A 20213-nucleotide genomic window follows, 5' to 3' on the forward strand; every position below is an offset into this window, starting at 1 on the left:
GAGAGACGCATTCTTAAGCCACGATACCCAACGCCTCGTAAACCGTTGCGATAAACTCCGACGTCCTCGGATTGCCCATACCACCCTTGCCCTTCTCATTCGTCTGCCCCAACCCGGCTGCATCCATCTTGTTCATAACATATCCAAACGTCATCTTCCTATCCGCGTCAGCGATAACCCGGCTTCCGCCCCAACCACCCCAAGTCGCTGCCCGTCCCAGTGGCAGATCAGCCATTATGCTTCCTTCAGCTGGCAGTCCGAATCCCAGTCCAAGACGGACATTCATCGGAATAACGAGGTCCTGCGCGGCATGTTGCTGCGTCGAGAAAATCTGATCAAGAGTCTTGCCAGAGAGGAAAGAAGGGTTCTCCAGGGAGATGACGGACATGAGACGAACGAGAGCGCGCGCATTACTGTATCCGTTCGCCGCGCCAACGACTGAACCCCTCCAGACTGGTTGGTTGGCCCAGTCAGCGTCCATGCCGGGGTTGATGCCCATAGACTTGAACATGATACTCTTTGTATCAATGGCCATGCCCTCCATATTCTCTTGGTGTTGTGGCGGGGGAATAATATCGGCGACTCTGTGCCACTCCTTCTCCGGGACACCAAGTTGAAAGTCCGCCGCGAGTGGACGAGACAATTCCTCAGCGATGAACTCTTGCATTGGCTTCCCGGTTACACGACGGATCAACTCGCCGAGGAGATGGCCCATTGTGAGTCCGTGGTAGCCGTTCGCAGTACCGGGTTCCCACCACGGCGCCTGCTGCTCCAGCAACTTCGTACTCTTCTCCACATCGCACACATCCTCGATTGTAACGGGTCCCTCCCAGCCACTCACTCCACTCGCATGCGAAAGAAAGTGGCGTACTTCCACGCCTTCTTTCCCATTCGCGGCGAATTCAGGCCAGTACTTGCACACCTTCTCGTTCGGATCCAGAAGACCCCGGTCGATGCACAGGAGAGCCGCCAGCGCGCAGATGGTCTTGCTAGACGACCAAATACATGTTATAGTGTCCTTCTCCCATGGTCGTGTTCGGGCTTCATCTGCGTAGCCGCCCCAGAGATCGACGACTTCTTTCCCGTCGAGATTGACGCAGATGGAGGCGCCGAGCTCCTCGCCCGAGTCGAGGTAGGATTGGAAGACGGACTTGACTTTGGCGAAGCGCGGGTCGCATGTTCCTTGGACTTTGACCATGGTGATGGGAGGGGGTAAGGAGTAGGCTTGGATGGTATTTCGTGATGTGGTCGTATCGTGGTGATGTTGGTTGTGAAGACGTAGTATGTGTTTACTTGTAGATCAGATGCTCGAACTGTGGATGAAGGATTCGTGTTACCACACGAGCAGTACTTGTACTTTCTACATTTCACAATGGCATCGTCTCCAACCTGACGGGGAAAAGCCCACTCGGTCCGCCGTATAGACCGTATAGCCATCGGCTGCGGAACGTCCGAATTCCGAACTCAGAGCGCGGACTAACAAGGACGACGAGATTAGACGTGGTATGAAAGCGCCCAAGTTACTGCGTTGCGCTACATCTACGCGTAGTTTTAGAGTTGCCGCATCCTGCTGCCGCTGTAGTCGGACCACTCCTCGGCCGACGCCAGCTCTCTCTTAGCGGCATTCCGTGGTTCCTTGTGCGGCGGCTTCGGTGGTACTCCACTACTCAGAGATACTCCGCACATCCACAAGCTGCGGAAGCGGAGTCGAAGTCGTCCCGCAATTGACATCAATTGGATGCATGGCTGCAAATAGATAATCAAACCTTGATTGAGCGCAAGTGAAAAGTGATCATCTAGGTACTGATGGTATGTATGTCATTTTCTGGCACGGGAACACCAGCTTCTTCAGGTTTCACACAAGCATCGTTTCTTCACTCTAGATAGTGAAAACCACTTTTCAATCCGGATAATACTACTACATCCCAAGTCCGTGAGCACGAGGAGGACCGCAGATCCCCATACGCCTCAACACCATCACACCATGCCATCTCCACTCATCCTCGTCCCATACCCCTACTTGAGAAACTTACTAACAAGCCCCTTCCCACCCTTGATCAAATTCTTAACCTCCCTCTTAATATCATCCGTCGAGTTCCCGCCCTGATGTCCCGGCTGCATGAATCCCCCACCTGCACCGCCTTCCCCACCACAATGGCCCTGACCACCACAAGTACCACCAGGACAACCTTGGATGAAATGCTCAACTTCACCGCAGCATCTCCCACACTCACCCGAACCCATGAACGGACCTCCTTGACCCCATCCCACGCGCATGATGCGGGCTTTACGACCTTCCCACCCGGTCTTCGCATCCGTGGCGTGGAAGCAGCCCCAGACTTCTGGGCCGCCGGGCCCGTTTACTAGAACGAAGTTGCCGTGTCCTGGACCATAAGGCGGAGAGTCGTCGCGAGCGGCTTTGAGAAGGGGTTTGTTAGATTTAGCCCAGGAGTGCGGGTCAAGCGGGTGGCCACCGGTGTAGTACAGAATGTTCATTTTGTATTCGTGTGTCCAGCTTCCCGCGCAACTGTACACAAGACCCATCCAACGGCCGTCCGGCGAGCAGAGGAACTGCGGGCCCTCGTTTATGCCGCTGGTGCCTGAGAACTCGAATTGTAGGTCTGGCGTGCTGATGCGAATGGGGTGGCCTGTACATTCTGTCGGTGAGACCATTTCGATGATGAAGATCTCCTGTCGCGACTCGTCGGCGTGGGTACCGAGGGGCCAGCCAGAGTAGACGAAGAGCATGGAGCCGCCTAGTGTGACGACTGTACCGTCGATTGCCCATTGCTCTTCGGGGAGACCGCCTAGTCGGCCGAAGAAATTCCATTTACTTGGCTCCAGAGGGTCTTCTTCTGAGGGTGGCCCTGCTAGGACAAACATGCGATGCGACTTGTTGCCATGCTTGGGGTCGTCGGCCGCGAAGTAGACATACCAGCGACCATGGATGGAGTGCAGTTCAGGTGCCCATAAGTCGGCGGAGTAGGGCTGGTCTGGTGGGGGACGCCAGATCACGTTCTTCTTGCACTTCTTCTCAAAGTCGAAGAGTGAGTCCGCGGACCAGATCTCGATGTGGCCGCCGCAGGTAAAGGTCATGTAGTACGTGCCTTTGTCCCAGAGTACGTACGGATCCGCACAGCTGCTGCTAGTGATGGTGAGGATCGTATCGTGGTATTGCGGCCTTTGCGCAGGCCATGCTGGCTGCAGTTGTTGCGCCATGTTTACTGCTTTTGCCTTACGGTCCGATCCCGAACTTCAGATGCTAGTGCATGTATCGTTTGGAGAGACCTCAGAACCGATGAAAGAGGTCGGATACGCTCTCAGATGGAGTGAAAGTGCTAGCTACTGTAGCAAATCTAGATCGTTGATTGAATTATTAGCGGTGGCTGTGTGCATGTGATCTCTGCTCCAAGGCGCACGCGCGTAACAGCTGTATGATGACGTCATCGCGTACAATCATTTTCTTGGTTAGTACTACATAGCCGGACTGCTTCACCTTAAGCAGGCGCGTATGGGGACGGACCGAAAGGCTGTGGAGGTGTGATACAGAAAAGTTGGCAATTACTGCCGAGGCGAAAACGGGGTCCAATGTGGCAGTGAAGTGGGGGAAGGTGCAAGCCACAGGTCTGATTGCACGTTCTTGCAGGCACTATCAACATGACAGGGTGTTCAGCATTCTTGACTGTGTTATGATTATACTGTTACCTAAAGGTTCTTCCTAGCCCGGCTACATTACTATACAACAGTCCGTCCATGATCATAGTACCTCATAACTCAGCCAAAATAGTCCGATTATCCAAGGTGGCTGAAGCGCATGCCCGAAAGTCATGCCCACATTAGAGCCCGGCAGAAGCCCGTGTATCCGTCACCGCCGCAATAAACAATAATAATATTTCCTGTAAAGAGTCCAAATCTTTACATGCTCTGGTGTCCTGCCCTTGAATCGAAGACTGGGTATCCAGCATTGCCAACGACTTTAGCCAAGAAAGCAGAGATCGGCGAGTGTCGTAAGGCATTGTAGAAGAAAAGCACCGTAAACGCCGTGCCGATTCCAAGAAGACCGGGAATGGCAAGATCGAGTCCAATAAATAAGTCGCGTTGAAGGTATATAGTGTGATGGCATTATACGTTGAATGAGTGTGCGTCGGTGTTTCACACTATAGCTCTGTCTTGAGCGTCTGGTCGACAGTAAGTTCGCCAGACTCGATGCGGTCTACGCGAAGTACGAGCTCCTGTATTACCATTAGTATGTTGAAAATCACTGTTGCTGGTGTAACCCTTACCTTTAGAGCTCTAGCGGTCTTGAATGCAAGCGGTGGAATCCTGTCGCGACCTCCACCGTTGATGTCGACAGCAAGCATGCTCTGTCTGCATTCATCGAGCACTTCTACTACGGGAAGCGCGTGCTTTTTCAATGCAGGGTTGGAAAGCTGATTTACAGCATCGTAGGTCTTGTTCCCAGTGTCGTCGACTGCTTGCGAGATGTCCTGGATGTACTCGTAAATTTGTTGCTCGTCACCAGGCGTAGAATCAGGGTTCGAGCGGATGAGATTGACAAGCGGCTGTATGCTCTGGACAAGGAGTGCCGTCTGATCTTCAAGGTAGTTCTGCCAACGTTAGTAGAGGTTGACTACTGGTATTGGTTGGAATGTACCTTGAAATCGAGCATACCGCTATCGCCTGCGCCATTAGCACCGTTCATGGCTCCGCTTTGCCCGTCGTATCCGCTGTAGGGAGAGCTGTAGGTGCTGTACCTGGTAGTGTCACTGCTGCCGCCTTTGCTGCTACGACTGCGCTGGTGACCATATGCCGAGGTCGCACCGCTGCTGTTGGTATTGTCGTTGGTGTTGCTCGGCGAGTACGCACTGTAGTTGTTGTGCCCAGCCGGCTTTAGTGGCATCGGCCTATCAGCATCCTCATCGTCTGCCTCAAGCTCGTCTTCTGGTGTCGGTCGTACTTTGACATGTTTGACCAGCTCGACAACAGCTGTTGACAAATGACTAGCTGCAGCGTCCAAAAGACTGACTGGTGACAGACCGCCAGATGCCGTGTGGTTCTTGGTAGCAGTGATGAGGTTGTTGGCCGTAGCGCTGACACGAGACTTGAGCTTTGCTTGCTGCTTCTCAGGGCTTGCAAAGAGGTCGCCGCTCACACTGCTGGTGGGAGACTGGACTTGTGACAGAGAAGTGCTGTCAATGTCACCCGTAATGGCTCGTACACACTTGACGACATGGCGCATACTCTCGAGAGTCTGCTCTGAGTTTGCTCTTCTCGCAGTCTGCAGCAGCTCATCAATGCTCAGCTGGAACTTGGTGATGTGAACATCTTTGACCAATCCGTCTGGCGTCGTAAAGGCAGCATCGCGGGTGATGTTGGGTTGGTTCAGGGACATGAGCTGTTGTAAGCCCATAGAAGATGCCTTTAGGTTTCGCAGTTGTGTCTTTGCCTTGGCATATCTCGATTTCCAGTCTTTGAGCTCCGTCTCGAGTGATGACACTTGATTCGCCATTTGCTCTTCCTTTTCGGCCGCGGCATCGCTGCGGGCAGAAAGTTCTTTCATCTCCTGCAAGAACATGGCTGCGTCTCTTCGTACTTCTTCGGCGACCTGCTGTTGTTCACCCAACTCTCGTTCAAGCTCCTCACATCGTTGTCGCCATTCACCATCTCCGTTGTCATGCGCTTGCTGGGGTGCTCGAGACTGGAGATCTTCGATCTGTGCACGGAGGCTGCTCTCGACGTCTTCGTTTTCGTTCCGCAATCTATCTATCTCGGAACGAAGTGAAGAGTTGAGATTCTCAGCCTGTTGAACCTTTTGTTCGAGCGAATTCCGAAGTTGATCCCACTCCGCACGCTCGGAAGCCGAAGCACCGTCGCGTGTCTTATCGGTATCTTGAAGTCGCTGGAGTTCGTCGTCCTTGTTTCGTATGGTGGTTTCCAAAGAGCCAATCTTCTCCTGCAACTCAGCCAGTTGGTTTTGCAGATCTGCGGTCATCTTTTCCTGCGCCATGCTCATGCTCTTCGCGCTCTTGTTCGTTTGCCGCCTGGCAGCAGCACCTTCGAGATTGAACGCATCGTCGTCATCTGCTCCGCTGTCATCGTCATCTTCGACCAGGGTGCCTTTGTTCGGCACAATTGTGTTTGACTGGAACGTTTTCGGCAGTGGCCGCCCGAACGAGCCACCCGACCCATTTGAACCGGGCCGCAGCCCGCCTGGTGGACCTGGGGGCCCTCCTTGGGGTCCGCCCATGGGTCCGCCCATTGGAGGTCCCCGATAGCCTGGACCTGGCGGAGGTCGTCCGCCCATGCTGTTCGGTGTGCCGCCTCTACTCGGAGGCCCTCTGTTACTTATGCGACTCGCGATGCTGCCGTTGGGGCTCGAGGATCGTGGGGGAATGTCGCCGCCGGTGAAGCGCGGGAATCTGCGCTCGAGTTCGTAGAAGACGTCGGTCGCGAGTTGTCGGAAGCGCTCGAGAGGCAGCGTAGAGAGCTTTTGTCTCGCCTGGTTACGTTTTGGGTGGAAGTTGTTCTTGGGTAGGAGGTATTTGGGGGTGTCGTTGCCAGGCGCTCCTGGGCCTCCCCGCTTGCGGTCCTGCTCTCTGCGTATCGACTCATCATATACGTCGGTGCTGAGCTCCTGGAACTGCACAGCAGACAGGCGGGTCAGCTTGTCCTTGGCCCGGCTCGGGCGCGGGTTGCCCTTCTCGTCATTGAGATACGGCGCCAAGTAGGCCTTGAGCACTCTAAAATGTTCCGACATGGTCTCTTCTAGCGCTTGCATTTTCCTAGGGTCTATCATGGGCCGCGTGTTTTCACTGATGCTGGAGGCGTACAGGCCCGTACCGTCGCTCGATCGGCCTACTGAGCTGGGCGGCGAGGGGTTGCCATTGCCGGTGCCAGGGCGCATACCATTGAGCATGCCGCCATCGGGGTTGCTGGGCCCGTATGTGTTGGGAGGGATGGTCGGCGAGTACGGATTGTCGCCGCCAATGTTCCGGTAGCCGTTGATGGGCGACCACTCTTGGCTGTCGGTGGAGAGGGGCGATAGGGCGCCATTGCGGGTGTTCATGGCATTCATCGTGGTTGCGTCGCGTTTCACCCCGCGGGTTGCCGCTGTCACAGGGATCGTATCCGTATCGGGGCGTGTTAGTGGGCTTCAGATGGGAGCGAAGGTTTGCAAAAGCAGAGAGCGTGGCGGGCGGCGAGGGCTGCTGGTGAAACTCTAGGCGTGGTAGGAGTCGACGGGCGTTCGGCAATGTTCCGAAATGCGATGCGGTGAAGGAGCGAATGCAAACAAAGCAGCGCAGCACGTCAGCCAGCCAAGGGAGTGGAATGCACGCCAGCGGTCTAGTCAAAGAGGCCGAGGTGCGGTGCGAAGAGAGCGACAATCAGAACCAGAATATTACTACGAGTATGCAGGAACCCAGCAGCCGGGGCCATTGACACTTATGAGGCTGCCCGCTGCTGTTGTCCAATGTCGGTGATGCTGCCCCTTTCGCGCGGCCTTGGCTGGGGCATTTAGGCGCTAGCTAGCAGCCAGGCGGGCGGCATGGCAAGGGCGCTCAACACTGAAGCCGTCGACGCTCCCCGTGGTGTTTATAGCGGGACCTGGTAATAGTAAATGTCGCATTCAGCCTGCCCTGGGAGTCCTGTCCTGCCAGTCTTATGGCAGGCAGCGGTACCATGAACGTCGTGATAGAGGTCCGCGTTTTACGAAGAGATTGCCATGGCCATCCCGGCCGTCGGGTCTGGCCCGGCGATCATGGGCCAACACTGTGGAGACTGAACTAATTTCGTACAGCGAATACGCAAATTGATGGGGTATAGAACAGTCCATCATATACAGACTACGATGTAGAAATAGAACATATGATGCCACGCGTCTCGCTGGTGGCTGTTCCCAGTCGACGCCTCTCCCGCTCGCTATAGAGCAAGTGCACCCTTGCCAAGCCACAACACGTGCGTATCTTCAGTCACGTGTCGACCGCCGACCCTCGATCTACTCCGAACCGTCCCTAACGAGCTCTCTTGATCTTCGAAGGCGCTTGGTTCCGGCATTCTGGACAGAGCCAATCCCCCAATGGCTCTTCCTTGATGCCCACACACTCCCAGTGGAACCACTGATACCGACAATTATCGTTATCGCAGGCCACCATATCGCCGAAGCTAACGCGCTGGCATGTGCAGTACTTGGTGTCATCCGACTCATCTTCCTCCGCATCGCCGCCCCCCATGCCTGACATATCTTCGTCTTCGGTGCCCGCTTCACTTGCCACGCTCTCATCGTCCGCCGTCGTCGATGGCGATGCTCGTGACCCACCCTTGCGGCGTTTCTTGTTGACCCCAGACTTGGCGGTAAGGGCCGCCTTGCGCAGCGGTTGCTGTGGTTTCGCCTTTTTTACCGTGAGTGCATTCTTCTGCGGCCGGGGTCCTACGCTGCCTGCGCGCGATCCAGGTGTGGACGGTTTCGGGGTCCCGGGCCCTATAGACCCTTGCCGGCCCAGGTTTGAAGATGCTGCAGGGAGAGGGCCAATGCTTCCTGTCGGTCGGCGACGCTTGCTGTCGCTTCCTGCCGAGAGTTCACGCTCCTGTCGCGCGTTCGCCTGTATGGCACTCTGCTGGTTTGTGAGTCGTTGCTGGTTCAACAGCGCCTGTGTTTGCATGCTCTGCAGCGATGGATTCATCCTCGAGTTTAAACCTACGTTTGTCGCATTAGTAAGTCGTGCGATGGCAGCGGCCTGGGCAAGGTTTGGAGCACCACCGCCGTTGCCAGACACGGGGAGCAGCGGTGTGTTGGACCCTGTATTCGACTGCGACGCTGGTGGCACCAAGTTACCTGGAGAGTTCCTCAAGAGTGACGGCATCTCCGGGTCAGTAGGTATTGAACCATCGTTTTGCAGGTCTCGCAATTTGATATCGAGTCGCTTTACGTGACGGTCGAGCTGGTATTGTAAGTAGATGTAACAAAACTCGTTACGAATGACATACCAACGCGGCAGCCTTGTCGACAAGTCCTATCTTTTCCTCTTGCAGGATCTGTGCCTTCTCATAGTTTGCCATAATGGTTTTCGAATATCCAGCCTCTTTTGGGTTCTCGACTAGGCTGCCGTTGAGTTTGATGAATTTTTGTATGCTGCCATCGCGTTGCTGTATGCCAGACTTCAGTTCTTGGATTTGGTTGTCCTTGGCCTGCACTTCTTCGTAGAGATGCGTAATCTCTGCTGGAAGGTTTGCAACTGCTACATGTTAGTTGCGAAGCCGCGCACGATGTTCTGATCAAATTTACCATCATGTATGAACTGCTCGAGCACTGTTGCCGCATCCTCTGCGATAGCCATGTTGAGATTTCAGGTAGGTCGGATGGCTAGGCGTATCGACGCGTGTGGCGATGTTTGTGACGAGTTATGTCGCGCGCAGCCAGGACGCCGTTGACAGCAAGCTCGGAACGGCGGACAGAAAGATCAAGCGCTGTATTCTCCGTTGCACCTGCGAGTTTGATGGAAATCGATGAGCGCTGATGGCTTTACAAGTGAAGGAGCCGTGTCGCAATGAAGGAAATGACAAAGCGCAAAACCCTTTCCGCAGACTCCTACTTTGGTCGCACTCAAATCCTAGTTCTTTACCTCTTCTCGCGTCTCGACCGGATTATATCGTGAGTTTAGCTGTTGCGACAGACTATCGGAGTCGTGTTGTAACGCGTCGGGCATGCAGGAACAGCCGCTGACAAAGAGGCTAGATTACGTGTTCGGCAAGATGCAGCGCTATCACACCCAATCAGACGACGGCACCGAATACGAGCCCGTCTCATCCACCACGAACGAGCCTTGTTCCGACGACGCTGACAACTCCAGCCGAGGGGACGACTTGACTGAAGACCAGGGCCACCTGCCATATAGCCACGAGTTCACTGGTACGACTGTGGACCCGAAGCTCGCTACACTTCTCAACGGACCACAGTGGCAGAAGCCAAATCCGTACACACGTCGCACAGCTAGAGTAGACTACAGCCTTAAGAAGGAGCCCTCGCCATCTGCCCAGAAACGGCCTCCACAAAAACCAAAGGTACGCGTGCAGTGTCGTTTCCAGAGACCCCCTGCACACCTTCGCTACGGAACATCGTGTTCGCCAGTTGCGAGACCCGTCCAAGCTCCAGTGTTCTCGCAGATATACTAACAAGCGCAGTACCTTGCGGCAGAGGACAATCGAGCTCCGCCCCCCGCACCTGACCCTGATACTTTAGCACGCTGGAACAACAGCCGGGAAGAGGAACTGAGACCCCACTCCTTTATCAATACTTTCGTTAGCACCAAAGACGAGGTAAATCGCTGGATCTACGAGGGTGCACCAAAGACACGCTCCATTAGCGAGGACTTTCTGGAGGGATTTCACGACTCTTCACACATCTTTCGCGATATGCGGGTCACCGACTATGCGCCGCCCAGCGGTCCCAGCAACATCGTGCAGGAGTACCTCTCTCCCGAAGATCCTTGGGTCGCCAACTACCAGGATTTCAAGGTGCTCACTGATGCCGAGAAAAGAGAAGTAATTGCTCGAGAAGCCGAGGAACATGGCCTTGAAAGACCGAAGGGCTGGAACGTGTCCTTCCACTACAACCCACACGTCGAGTACCATCACTTTGGCAGCTCACATCCAATGAAGCCATGGCGTTTGACGCTGACGAAACAACTCGTTCTTGCGTATGGTCTAGAGTATACTATGGACTTATTCGAACCGAAACCAGCGAGCAAGGATGATCTTGGTATATTCCATGACCGCGAATATCTAGACTATCTCAGCATGATCACACCTCAAAACGCGCAGCCTGAAGATCCACAGTACATAACATATGGCTTCGGTGGTGAATCAAACGACTGTCCGGTGTTCGATGGACTTTGGAACTACGTATCGCTCTACACTGGAGCTACGATGAGTGCTGCATACAACCTGATCAACAACCAATCCAATATCGCCATCAATTGGTCCGGAGGTTTACATCATGCGAAAAAGAATCTCGCTTCTGGATTTTGCTACGTCAACGACATCGTCATAGCGATACAAACGCTACTCTCGCGGAACCAACGAGTCCTGTACATTGACATTGACGTTCACCACGGCGACGGTGTCGAGCAAGCGTTTGAGTCTACAGATCGTGTCTTCACACTCTCGTACCACAAATACGGCATTGACAAACACGGCTACCCATTCTTTCCAGGTACGGGAAACATTGACGAGACCGGTCCTGTAGATCCCAGGAATCCCGGCAAAGCTCACAGTCTGAACATTCCCATCGATGACGGCATCGACGATGACCAATACAAATGGTTGTTCAAGACAGTCACGGGCGCCGTGATCGACAAGTATAATCCGCAAGCTATCGTCCTCCAATCGGGAGCCGACTCTCTTGGTGGCGACCGCCTCGGCCGCTTCAATCTCAACATCAAAGCGCATGGCTACTGTGTCGAGACGGTAAAAGCCTACGGTCGCCCTCTACTTATCATCGGCGGTGGTGGCTATACACCTCGCAATGTCGCACGAACATGGTGCCACGAAACTTCCGTTTGTGTAGGTGCGACACTCCACAACGAGCTACCCGCTCATGTTCCCTACCTCCAAGCCTTCAAAGGAGCTGAGAACGGCGATGGTGTTCTCTACCCAGACCTGCACAACACAAAGCGACACGACAACCTAAACTCGCAGGCCAAACTGCACAAGCTAGTCGAGCAAGCACTAGAAAATTTGAGGTACTTGGAGGGCGCACCTAGCGTGGTAGTGGATACTAAAGGCATACCCTTGGAAGAGCTCATGCGTGTCAGAGAAGCGATCGATCGAGAGATGGAGGAAGAGGCCGAGGAAAAGGCGCGTCTCTCCGTCGAGAACAGTAGGCGCAAGAAGGAGAAGAATGTCGGAGGCCGCGGTGAGCGGAGGTAGGGTTGGATATCTTTGCTGTGGTAGGATGTGATGCAACGTTTTGATCACGGCCCATGTACAAGGCGTTTAGGAAAATATTGGAGTCGAGGGAGGATACGCTTTTCGCGATACCCATCACGAGCACTTGGATATTCTATGCTAGGCAACACTCTGTGCGGATATGCCATGTCTGTTCTCGGAAAAGTTCTTGGACGCATGCAAGTCGGATTAAGGCGGACTTGCGGAGATGATTGGTAGCTCCGAATTTTTGACCGATTCTTCGCACTCCACGGAACGCGGACAGGCTTACATTGGTAGCACATCGTGAACCCTGGTCCTGTTCCAAATCACCTTGTGACGTGTTGTTTCGACTTTTCTGCTTGAGGCATTGGCAGGTCTCCGTGGGCCCCGACATAGTTCTACCGTGATGTGTCGATTGAGTTCCAACTTGGACTAAGTCGCGAACGATGTGCTGCACACGGGTGGCCTGACTGGAATGACTCAGAGAGCACTTTAGGCATATGGGGTCTGTAGTAATCTGACTGCAACCGGTCGCCTGTCAGGGCCTGACAGGACTGCGGTTGGTTATCAGATGCTCAGTCCCAGCCGTGAATGACGTTGCGTCGGTTTTAGTCGGGCATAAGGCACAATATGCGATGCTTCATCCGCAGGTTTGCAAGTCAACCAATCGACTTTCCGTCTCTTTCCCAATCTTTCATGGTCGACCAGTCTGATCTGCTCGGGCGTTGATGCGCCATAGTTTGATTCGCCAGAGACTGCATGCCCCACCGGGAATGTTCCGCTTCGTACTGGGTTCGTAAACGGTGGTCGGAGAGTGAAGTTGGGTCAGCACCGACAATCGACCAGGGTCTCGCCGCAAGAGTCAAGCCACACGGAGGTGCGAGTGTCAAGAGTGAGAAGACGTCTGGGTGAGAGAAGAGACTATTCCCAGTGTCATCCACCTCTCGTACAATGTCGGACAATACGCAGCAGAGCCAGAGTCCGCCCAATGGCACACACAGGCCAAGCGGCAGCATCAGCGGCCCCTCACCCGGTGGTGGTGCTGGGCCGACGCCAAACCCCCGGTCGTGCGTAACCTGCCGCAGGCGCAAAGTCAAATGCGACAAAAAGAACCCGTGTTCCAACTGTACACGCGCCAAAATCGACTGCATCTTCCCCGGACCTGGACGTGCGCCGCGCAAGAGCAGGAAACCACCAGATGCCGAGTTGCTCGAGAGGCTGAGGCGCTTGGAGGGCGTCGTCACCAGCCTGAATGCCCAGGTAGAGGGCCACGAGCAGGAAGCCGCCGACCGTGAGAAGGAGCGACACAGCAGCACGAGCGAAGAGGGATGCCCCAACGGGAACAGCGGCGTAAAGTGGCCTGCCAAGCAGCATGGCGCAAAGGTCGCGACAGACAACAGCGTCGAGGGTCTCGAGAGCCGCTTCGGACGCCTGGTGGTTGAGAATGGCCGGAGTCGCTATATCAACAACTCCTTCTGGGCTTCCTTGAACAACGAGGTATGTACGAAAAATTGGCTAAACAGTAACTACGCTGATGCATCCCAGGTCGAAGATCTAAAGGCCATCCTCATAGAGAACGACGACGACGAAGATGACGCACAGTCGCCCGAATCGTCCAACATGTCCTCGGCCCAGGGCTTCATCTTCGGCTACAGTTCCTCAAACGTCGATATGCACGCGCTGCATCCTCCCGAGCCACAAGCGCGCCAGTTCTGGGAAGTCTACAAGGAGAACGTCGAGTCCTTAGTCAAGGTCTTGCACATTCCCACCTTCGAGCCTACCGTCTTCGACGCCTTCGCACACCCCGATAAAGTAAGCAAAGGGCTGGAAACGCTCCTGTTTGCCATATACTACGGCGCCGTAACAAGCTCCACCACGGAAACCTGTCTCGAAAGATGGGGAGAAGACAGAGCTACACTGCTTAATCGATATCGATTTGGACTGGAACAGGCCCTGGCGAGGGCAAACTTCCTCTACTGCGACGAGGTTATCATACTGCAGTCATTTGTCATCTTCCTCGTCTTGATGCGGCGCAACGATGACGCGCGCAAGATCTGGACGCTGACTGGTCTGGTTGTACGCATCGCGCAGACGCTCGGAATACACCGAGATGGCAGCCACTTCGGTCTGCCACCATTCGAGATCGAGATGCGAAGGCGGCTTTGGTGGCAGATTTGTATTCTCGACGCGCGATCCTCCGAAGACCATGGCTGTGATCCCACCATCGTGGAAGCTCAGTTCGACACCAAGATGGTAAGTCTTTTTGGCTCGAGCTCCACATATATATGCTAATACCTCGCAGCCCCTCAATGTGAACGACACAGATATACACCCCGACATGACCGAGTTCCCCGAAGAGCGACAGGGCTTCACAGACATGACCTTCTGCCTCCTCCGCTTCGAAATCGCTCACATCATGCGCCGCATCGCATACATACCTCCGGGACCCGCTAGGTGCACCGAGTACTTCGCTGGCATGACGATCGAGCAGAAGGAGAAGTGGATAACAGAGTGCCACCAGGCCATGGAAAACAAATACCTCAAGAATTGCGACATGACTATTCCGATTTGTTGGGTTACGGCGACAATTTCCAGGCTCATCATGAGCAAGATGTGGCTGATAGTATACCATCCATATCAGCGAAAAGATGGGGGTGCGACGTTGCCTCAGGAAACCAAGGACAAGCTCTTCATTACCTCGCTTGAGAATGTGGAGTACTCCATGCTGCTCGAGACCGAAGCGCGAACTATGAAATGGGGCTGGCTGTTCCGCACGTATGTGCAATGGCACGCCATCGCCTTTCTGCTTTCTGAGCTATGCGTCCGCACCAAAGGCGAAGCCGTAGAGCGCGCATGGAGGGCCCTAGAAGCCACAGCGGGCCGTTGGTGGTTCCCGCTCAACGACGCTTCGCCACTCCGCAAAGGCCAGCAAGGAACTCTGTGGAAACCGCTCAGGAAATTGCTCACGAAAGCAAGGGCTGCGCGAGAGCGAGAGTTGGCTCTTGAGCGGGCTAGCTTGGCTATTCGAAGCGGGCAGTTTGGCAATAGCCCGTTTTCCTTCCAGATGCCAACTGCGCAGAGTCAAATGAACCAGCCATCACAACAAGATGCCGACATCCTGGACAGCATGCTGCGACCTGCTGCACCGAAGTTGGGAGACATGCCTAGCGCTGAACTTGGAAGTTGGCCAAACAGCCCTACGCAAGCCAAATCGCGGAACAGCCCGCTGCAGAATGGAGACGGCATGAGTGGGCAACGTCAATTACCGAATGGACCAGCAAACGGCACACGAGGTCACAGCAATAGCAGTCCTGGGAAGGAATTCGGCGACTTGTTTGAATTCGGCCTTGACAATGTGATCAACGACGTCATGGGTGCTGGCGGAGTCTACGACGGCACAACCGTAGACTTTCCAAACTTTGCTGCCCCGTCCACGACTTCGCAGCCTCCGCGCTCGAACACCACCACTTCAATACATCCATACGGCACACATGGCGCGCATCCACCAACAAAGGTGAATGGCTACCCCACGTTTGGCGACGGCATGCTTCCATCCACCAACATGGATTTCAGCATCGACAACACCGGCAACACTGCTTTGAATGGCATGCTCATGGGCGGTAACGGGCAGCAGCAGCAGCAGCAGGTTGACGACGCCGTTATGATGGACAACGGCGACATGGACTGGACGCTCTGGGACGACATGGTTACTCAGTATGGTCATGGGGGCAACCCGTCGAATCCGGCTAGTACGGCTTTAGTAAACTGGTTCTGAGGGAGTATCTCAAACAGTAATGTTTTCACGAAGCCATGATTGGCGTAGATATCGGCGTTTGGTGGGGAAAGAGCTCTACTCCGTCCTACATGAGCGAGCGAACGAACAGGCGGTTTGTTATATCTTGTGCTAGGGGTGTAGTTCCTAAGTACCTATCCTTCGCCGTATACAGCGAATAGAAGATCCAGGAACTACTTCCGCATTGCAACTATACCTTGTGCTCGATACACTCAAAATGCATTTTCAACCATTCCACCAACCAGCTACATTTCCTTGACTCTCAGATAACATGGTGGAACGGAGCTAACTAGTACAACACCCTGATGTCAGCTCATACACACCGGTGATGCTGGTCGGTAAACACGTAAGAATGCGACAGGGATAAGGCGCATATATATACCACGTGGAGGCTCTGATTGCGTAGTGCAGCTCTTGGTATCGATAACCTTATCTTCACCGCTTGCCAGCGGCTTGTTGCCCCACGTCCTCTTTCATGCACGCCACGTTACGTGCGCTATACGTGCTCGTTGTAATACAACATCATTTTGTTTATGAAGTTTTCCGTTGTCGAATACATCACAGCACCTTTGAGAACTCTGCCTGTCGCTTCTTCATCTGGTTTGCAGTGGATACTAGGAGACCTGCGAGTAAGCAGTCGGAAAGAAGGAGATCTAGAAGGCTGCGATATTAAGCAAGTGTACCCGAGTGTCTGGTTCTCGGGTTTACATCACTTTTAGGGTCTTGAGAGCGGGTTGTAAGACGAGAAAGCGCTTCAACGGTCTGCGAAATCGGCGGCAGCTTCATTTTACTCTCTGCACTTCGGCCCTCGATATACGTTTGCTTTTATACTGTGTTTCTACTCGCATATTTATCGTATCTAAGCATTTATACATTCGACGATAAATCATGTCATCCGCAACGCCAACACCCCAAGACTCTGGGCTGCCCGCGCCTGCAACACCACACGAAACCTCACCTTTGGCACCAAACGCTTCATCTGCGTCAAAGCCAACCATACTCCATCTCGGCGACGATATCCGGTGGAATCATGATCTGTACGCCGAGCTGAATAACAAATTCAACATCATAAGAACGTACTCAATGGGCAGAGAAGACTTCAAACAAGCGCTCAAAGAGAAGAAATGGGGCGACTTCGTAGGCATGTACCGACCCTTCTGGAACACAGGCGGCGAAATGGGGAACTGGGATGAAGAACTCATGTATGTCCACCACCATCCCCTCCCCTCCTAACCTCACGCACTAACCCTCCCCCAGCGATCTCCTCCCCTCCTCCTGCAAAATCTACGCCTCAGCCGGTGCAGGCTTCGACTGGGTAAACACACAGTACCTCGCCTCACACGCAGGAACCATTTACTGCAACAGCGCCTCCGCATGCACCGAATCCGTCGCCGACGCCGCCATCGTACTAATCCTGTCCTGCTACCGCGCAATCACCTGGTCCTTCCTCGCGGCGCGATCGTGCGACCCAGAGCAGTTCCGCAACGCGAATCAGAACATCGCGGCCGTGACGCACAATCCCAATGGCAGCGCGCTTGGTATTGTGGGGCTGGGCCGCATCGGTATGCGTGTTGCAGAGAAAGCTAGTCGTGCTTTTGACATGAAGATTGCTTATTACGATGTTGTGAGGATGGAAGAGAGGGAGAAGGAAATAGGGGCGAGGTGGTGTGCGAGCCTGGAAGAGTTGCTGTCGACGTCGGATTGCGTATTACTTGCTACGCCATTCTCAGGGGATACGCTACTTTCGACAAAGGAATTCGCACAGTTTAAGAAGGGGGCGAGGCTTGTGAATATTGCGAGGGGCAAGTTGGTGGATGAGGAGGCGCTTAATAGGGCGTTGGATGAGGGGGTGGTTTCGGCGGCGGGGCTGGATGTTCATGCTAATGAGCCCCATGTGAACGAGAGGTTGGTGCAGAGGAGTAATGTTATGGTGTTGAGTCATACGGCGGGCGCGAGTGTCGAGAGTCATGTTGGGTTTGAGAGGTTGGGTATGGAGAATTTGTTGGGGTGGTTGGAGAAGGGGGAGAAAGGTTGTTTGAGTGCTGTGAATTTGGCGTGGTTGAAGCGGGAGTGATGGATTGTAGATGTGTCTGCGTTTCGTGTTTTTTTCAGTCGTTGACGCATACGCAGTGTCCTTTTCTTTCCATGCTCTCTAGATCACATCAACGTCTTCTTCACGCTCCCCGACTAGCATATAGTTTCCTTTGCTCGTTCTTCTCCATTTTACTCTCCTGGCTACTCACACACTCCCTATCTTCTCACTACTCAAGCACTCTTGAACTCAGACATGTTCGACCTTGTAGGTCTTATCGATCGACACACCCCCGTCCAAGCGTCTATCTTGCAGCAACTCGAAATCAGGGATATCATAGCCTTGTCTCGCGTGTGTAAAACGCTAAAGCACGTCTATGAAACTACTATAAAGACCCAATACAACATCAACAATGCGTTGAAGCCGTTTTTCGCTTCACCGGTGGAGTTTCGCAACGTCCAAGCAGAAACTGATGCTATCATCAGCAACAGCTTTGCAATCTGCTTTTTCCTTCGCAGACCTGGCACACATCAAATCATTATCTTTGTTCGAAGAGGTTCTTCAACTACGAAAATGCAAGCATACCTAGAGAAGGATGGATGGGTTGGGCCCGAGATCCCGCCACCACTCGAAGACTGCGATGAAGTAGGCCCTTTTTAGCTGAATCTGCTTTAAAGAAGACACATAGAGCTAAAAAATGACAGTTATATCACTTCGACAAGCATGTCCGCAACTGTAAGCAGAAAGCGAAAGCACGTCCGTCATGCGATTGCCCTCATTTGGTCCTCCTTAGCAGCTGCGATTCCCCGCTTTGCGCTGCTTTGCTCCAGCCCTCGGTAACAGAAGTCTTCAACATAATCACTTGGTCGCACGCATACTCCCTTCTACCATACCCGACCTTCATTCTCCAACGCTCGTTCCTCATGAAACACGCAGCTGATGGTTCATCCGATGGTCTCGCGCGGCTCTTGAACATAAAGAAGCGTATTCTCGATCTACCCACCGAGTCTCTAGACATACGCGATGCACAAAATTGTACAGTCTCAAAGCATCAGCCGATATTGACATCGCTTGTAGATTATGGCCATCGTCGCATCGGCGATAATCACACATGGACGATAGCTTTGAACACTGACGGTATTCGCCAACCAACCAAACCCGCTATAACTACCACTCACGCAAGTTTTCGATTCCTTCCCGTGTTCTGTCCACCTCCCATCGAAGATCATCAGGGGAGACTCCGCTTTAATCCGTCTCACTACAAACTTTCCACTCATGTGGTCACAGCCCCATGCTTGAAGTATGAGTACCTTATCGATCCAACAGATCGTTCACACCCTGCTCAATTCATCGTTCCGAGGCGTTACAAAGACATTAGTTTGATGCAAATCGAAGCTCTCCAGAATGATGAGAAACCGCCAGGTTGGTACGTAGGTGACTTGGACATGAGCAGGTTAGACCATGGTTGGGATGAGTTTGGGTGCGCTGTGCCGGCGGGATGGAAGTGGTATGACGATGAGGTTCAAGGGTTACTAAAGGCGCGTTGGGATTAGGGGAAACTGAACACCCTGGAGCCTATAGTAAAGCCAAATTCTATGACTTGATTTTTCCGTATTGGTGCATTCTGCATACCCGTCTTGAATCGCAGTATTTGTGAGTGGCTCGCCAATTGTGGGTCTTGTCAGGATTGTGGTAGAGCTCGGTAAGTTCGCGCGCAACCACGGTTTGGCGTTCTATTTTTCGCTGCGTCATGTTCTTGTTTTCGGTGTCCGTTTGTATAAAATACCGCAAAAACCTCTTTCTCCATGCTTCCCATTCCCATTCCCATCTACGTTCAAAAAAAGACCACACTCTCATCAACATCGACATCACCTCACTAAACCAACGAGAGCCACTGTAGTCTACTTCAAACCGATCTCGCCAGCGCCCAATCATAAAATGCCGAGACGCTGCCAATATCGCACTAATACCGGACTGCAATGCAGCAATTCTCGGCAGGTAATACCCTACCCTAGGAGCGAGACGGCACCAGGAGCCTGCTACAAGCATCAAGGCCAGCCTTGGAATTTTCGCATCATGGATCTTCCCCTCGAGCTTCGCGAGATGATCATCGGCTATCACCTTCCTGAGAATATCGGGAAAAGGTGGCCGATGGCCCACCGAGACGAAGACACGGGACGCGGGAGAATCCTAAACATAATGCTCGCCGCAAAGCAAATCAGCAACGAAGTTCACACAGTACTCTACAAACAAAAATCATTCATTGCAACAATCGACACAGGCTCGATGAATATTCGACTCTGTAACCAGTCCTTCAAATTGGCGCCCGGTGGAAAGATGCTCAACAACCAGAAGCACCCCCAAAATGCGCACTTCAACACCACCTTTTGTGCCATCGCCAAACGGATCAGGAAGTTCGTTGTCTTTATCAACCTCCAATCCGGGTATTTCGCGTTCAATGTA

At 53.5% G+C, this 20213-nt stretch overlaps 6 protein-coding genes across 6 annotated transcripts; 3 read left to right on the forward strand and 3 right to left on the reverse strand.

Annotated features, from left to right (window-relative positions):
• Nucleotides 1-13: 13 nt before the first annotated feature.
• Nucleotides 14-1198, reverse strand: J4E79_001500 (uncharacterized protein; the record flags this gene model as incomplete). The annotated part of the gene is made up of 1 exon (XM_049350409.1): nt 14-1198. One exon carries the CDS (start codon nt 1196-1198, stop codon nt 14-16), a length of 1185 nt encoding a protein of 394 aa, XP_049215568.1.
• An 818-nt stretch (nt 1199-2016) lies between these two features.
• On the reverse strand, nt 2017-3219 carry J4E79_001501 (uncharacterized protein; the record flags this gene model as incomplete). Its single annotated transcript, XM_049350410.1, has 1 exon — nt 2017-3219. One exon carries the CDS (start codon nt 3217-3219, stop codon nt 2017-2019), a length of 1203 nt encoding a protein of 400 aa, XP_049215569.1.
• A 938-nt stretch (nt 3220-4157) lies between these two features.
• J4E79_001502 (uncharacterized protein) lies at nt 4158-7066 on the reverse strand (the record flags this gene model as incomplete). The annotated part of the gene is made up of 3 exons (XM_049350411.1): nt 4158-4232; nt 4284-4607; nt 4655-7066. 3 exons carry the CDS (start codon nt 7064-7066, stop codon nt 4158-4160), a joined length of 2811 nt encoding a protein of 936 aa, XP_049215570.1.
• A 2684-nt stretch (nt 7067-9750) lies between these two features.
• Nucleotides 9751-11925, forward strand: J4E79_001503 (uncharacterized protein; the record flags this gene model as incomplete). The annotated part of the gene is made up of 2 exons (XM_049350412.1): nt 9751-10059; nt 10180-11925. The coding sequence occupies 2 exons, from the start codon at nt 9751-9753 to the stop codon at nt 11923-11925; spliced, it is 2055 nt and encodes a 684-aa protein (XP_049215571.1).
• A 951-nt stretch (nt 11926-12876) lies between these two features.
• J4E79_001504 (uncharacterized protein) lies at nt 12877-15700 on the forward strand (the record flags this gene model as incomplete). Its single annotated transcript, XM_049350413.1, has 3 exons — nt 12877-13422; nt 13471-14178; nt 14228-15700. The coding sequence occupies 3 exons, from the start codon at nt 12877-12879 to the stop codon at nt 15698-15700; spliced, it is 2727 nt and encodes a 908-aa protein (XP_049215572.1).
• Nucleotides 15701-16606: 906 nt separating this feature from the next.
• On the forward strand, nt 16607-17792 carry J4E79_001505 (uncharacterized protein; the record flags this gene model as incomplete). The annotated part of the gene is made up of 2 exons (XM_049350414.1): nt 16607-16920; nt 16976-17792. The coding sequence occupies 2 exons, from the start codon at nt 16607-16609 to the stop codon at nt 17790-17792; spliced, it is 1131 nt and encodes a 376-aa protein (XP_049215573.1).
• Nucleotides 17793-20213: the final 2421 nt, after the last annotated feature.

The sequence above is a fragment of the Alternaria viburni genome, assembly GCF_023758015.1.
Source record: "Alternaria viburni strain BMP 2772 chromosome Unknown scaffold_2, whole genome shotgun sequence".
Lineage (NCBI taxonomy): Eukaryota > Fungi > Ascomycota > Dothideomycetes > Pleosporales > Pleosporaceae > Alternaria > Alternaria viburni.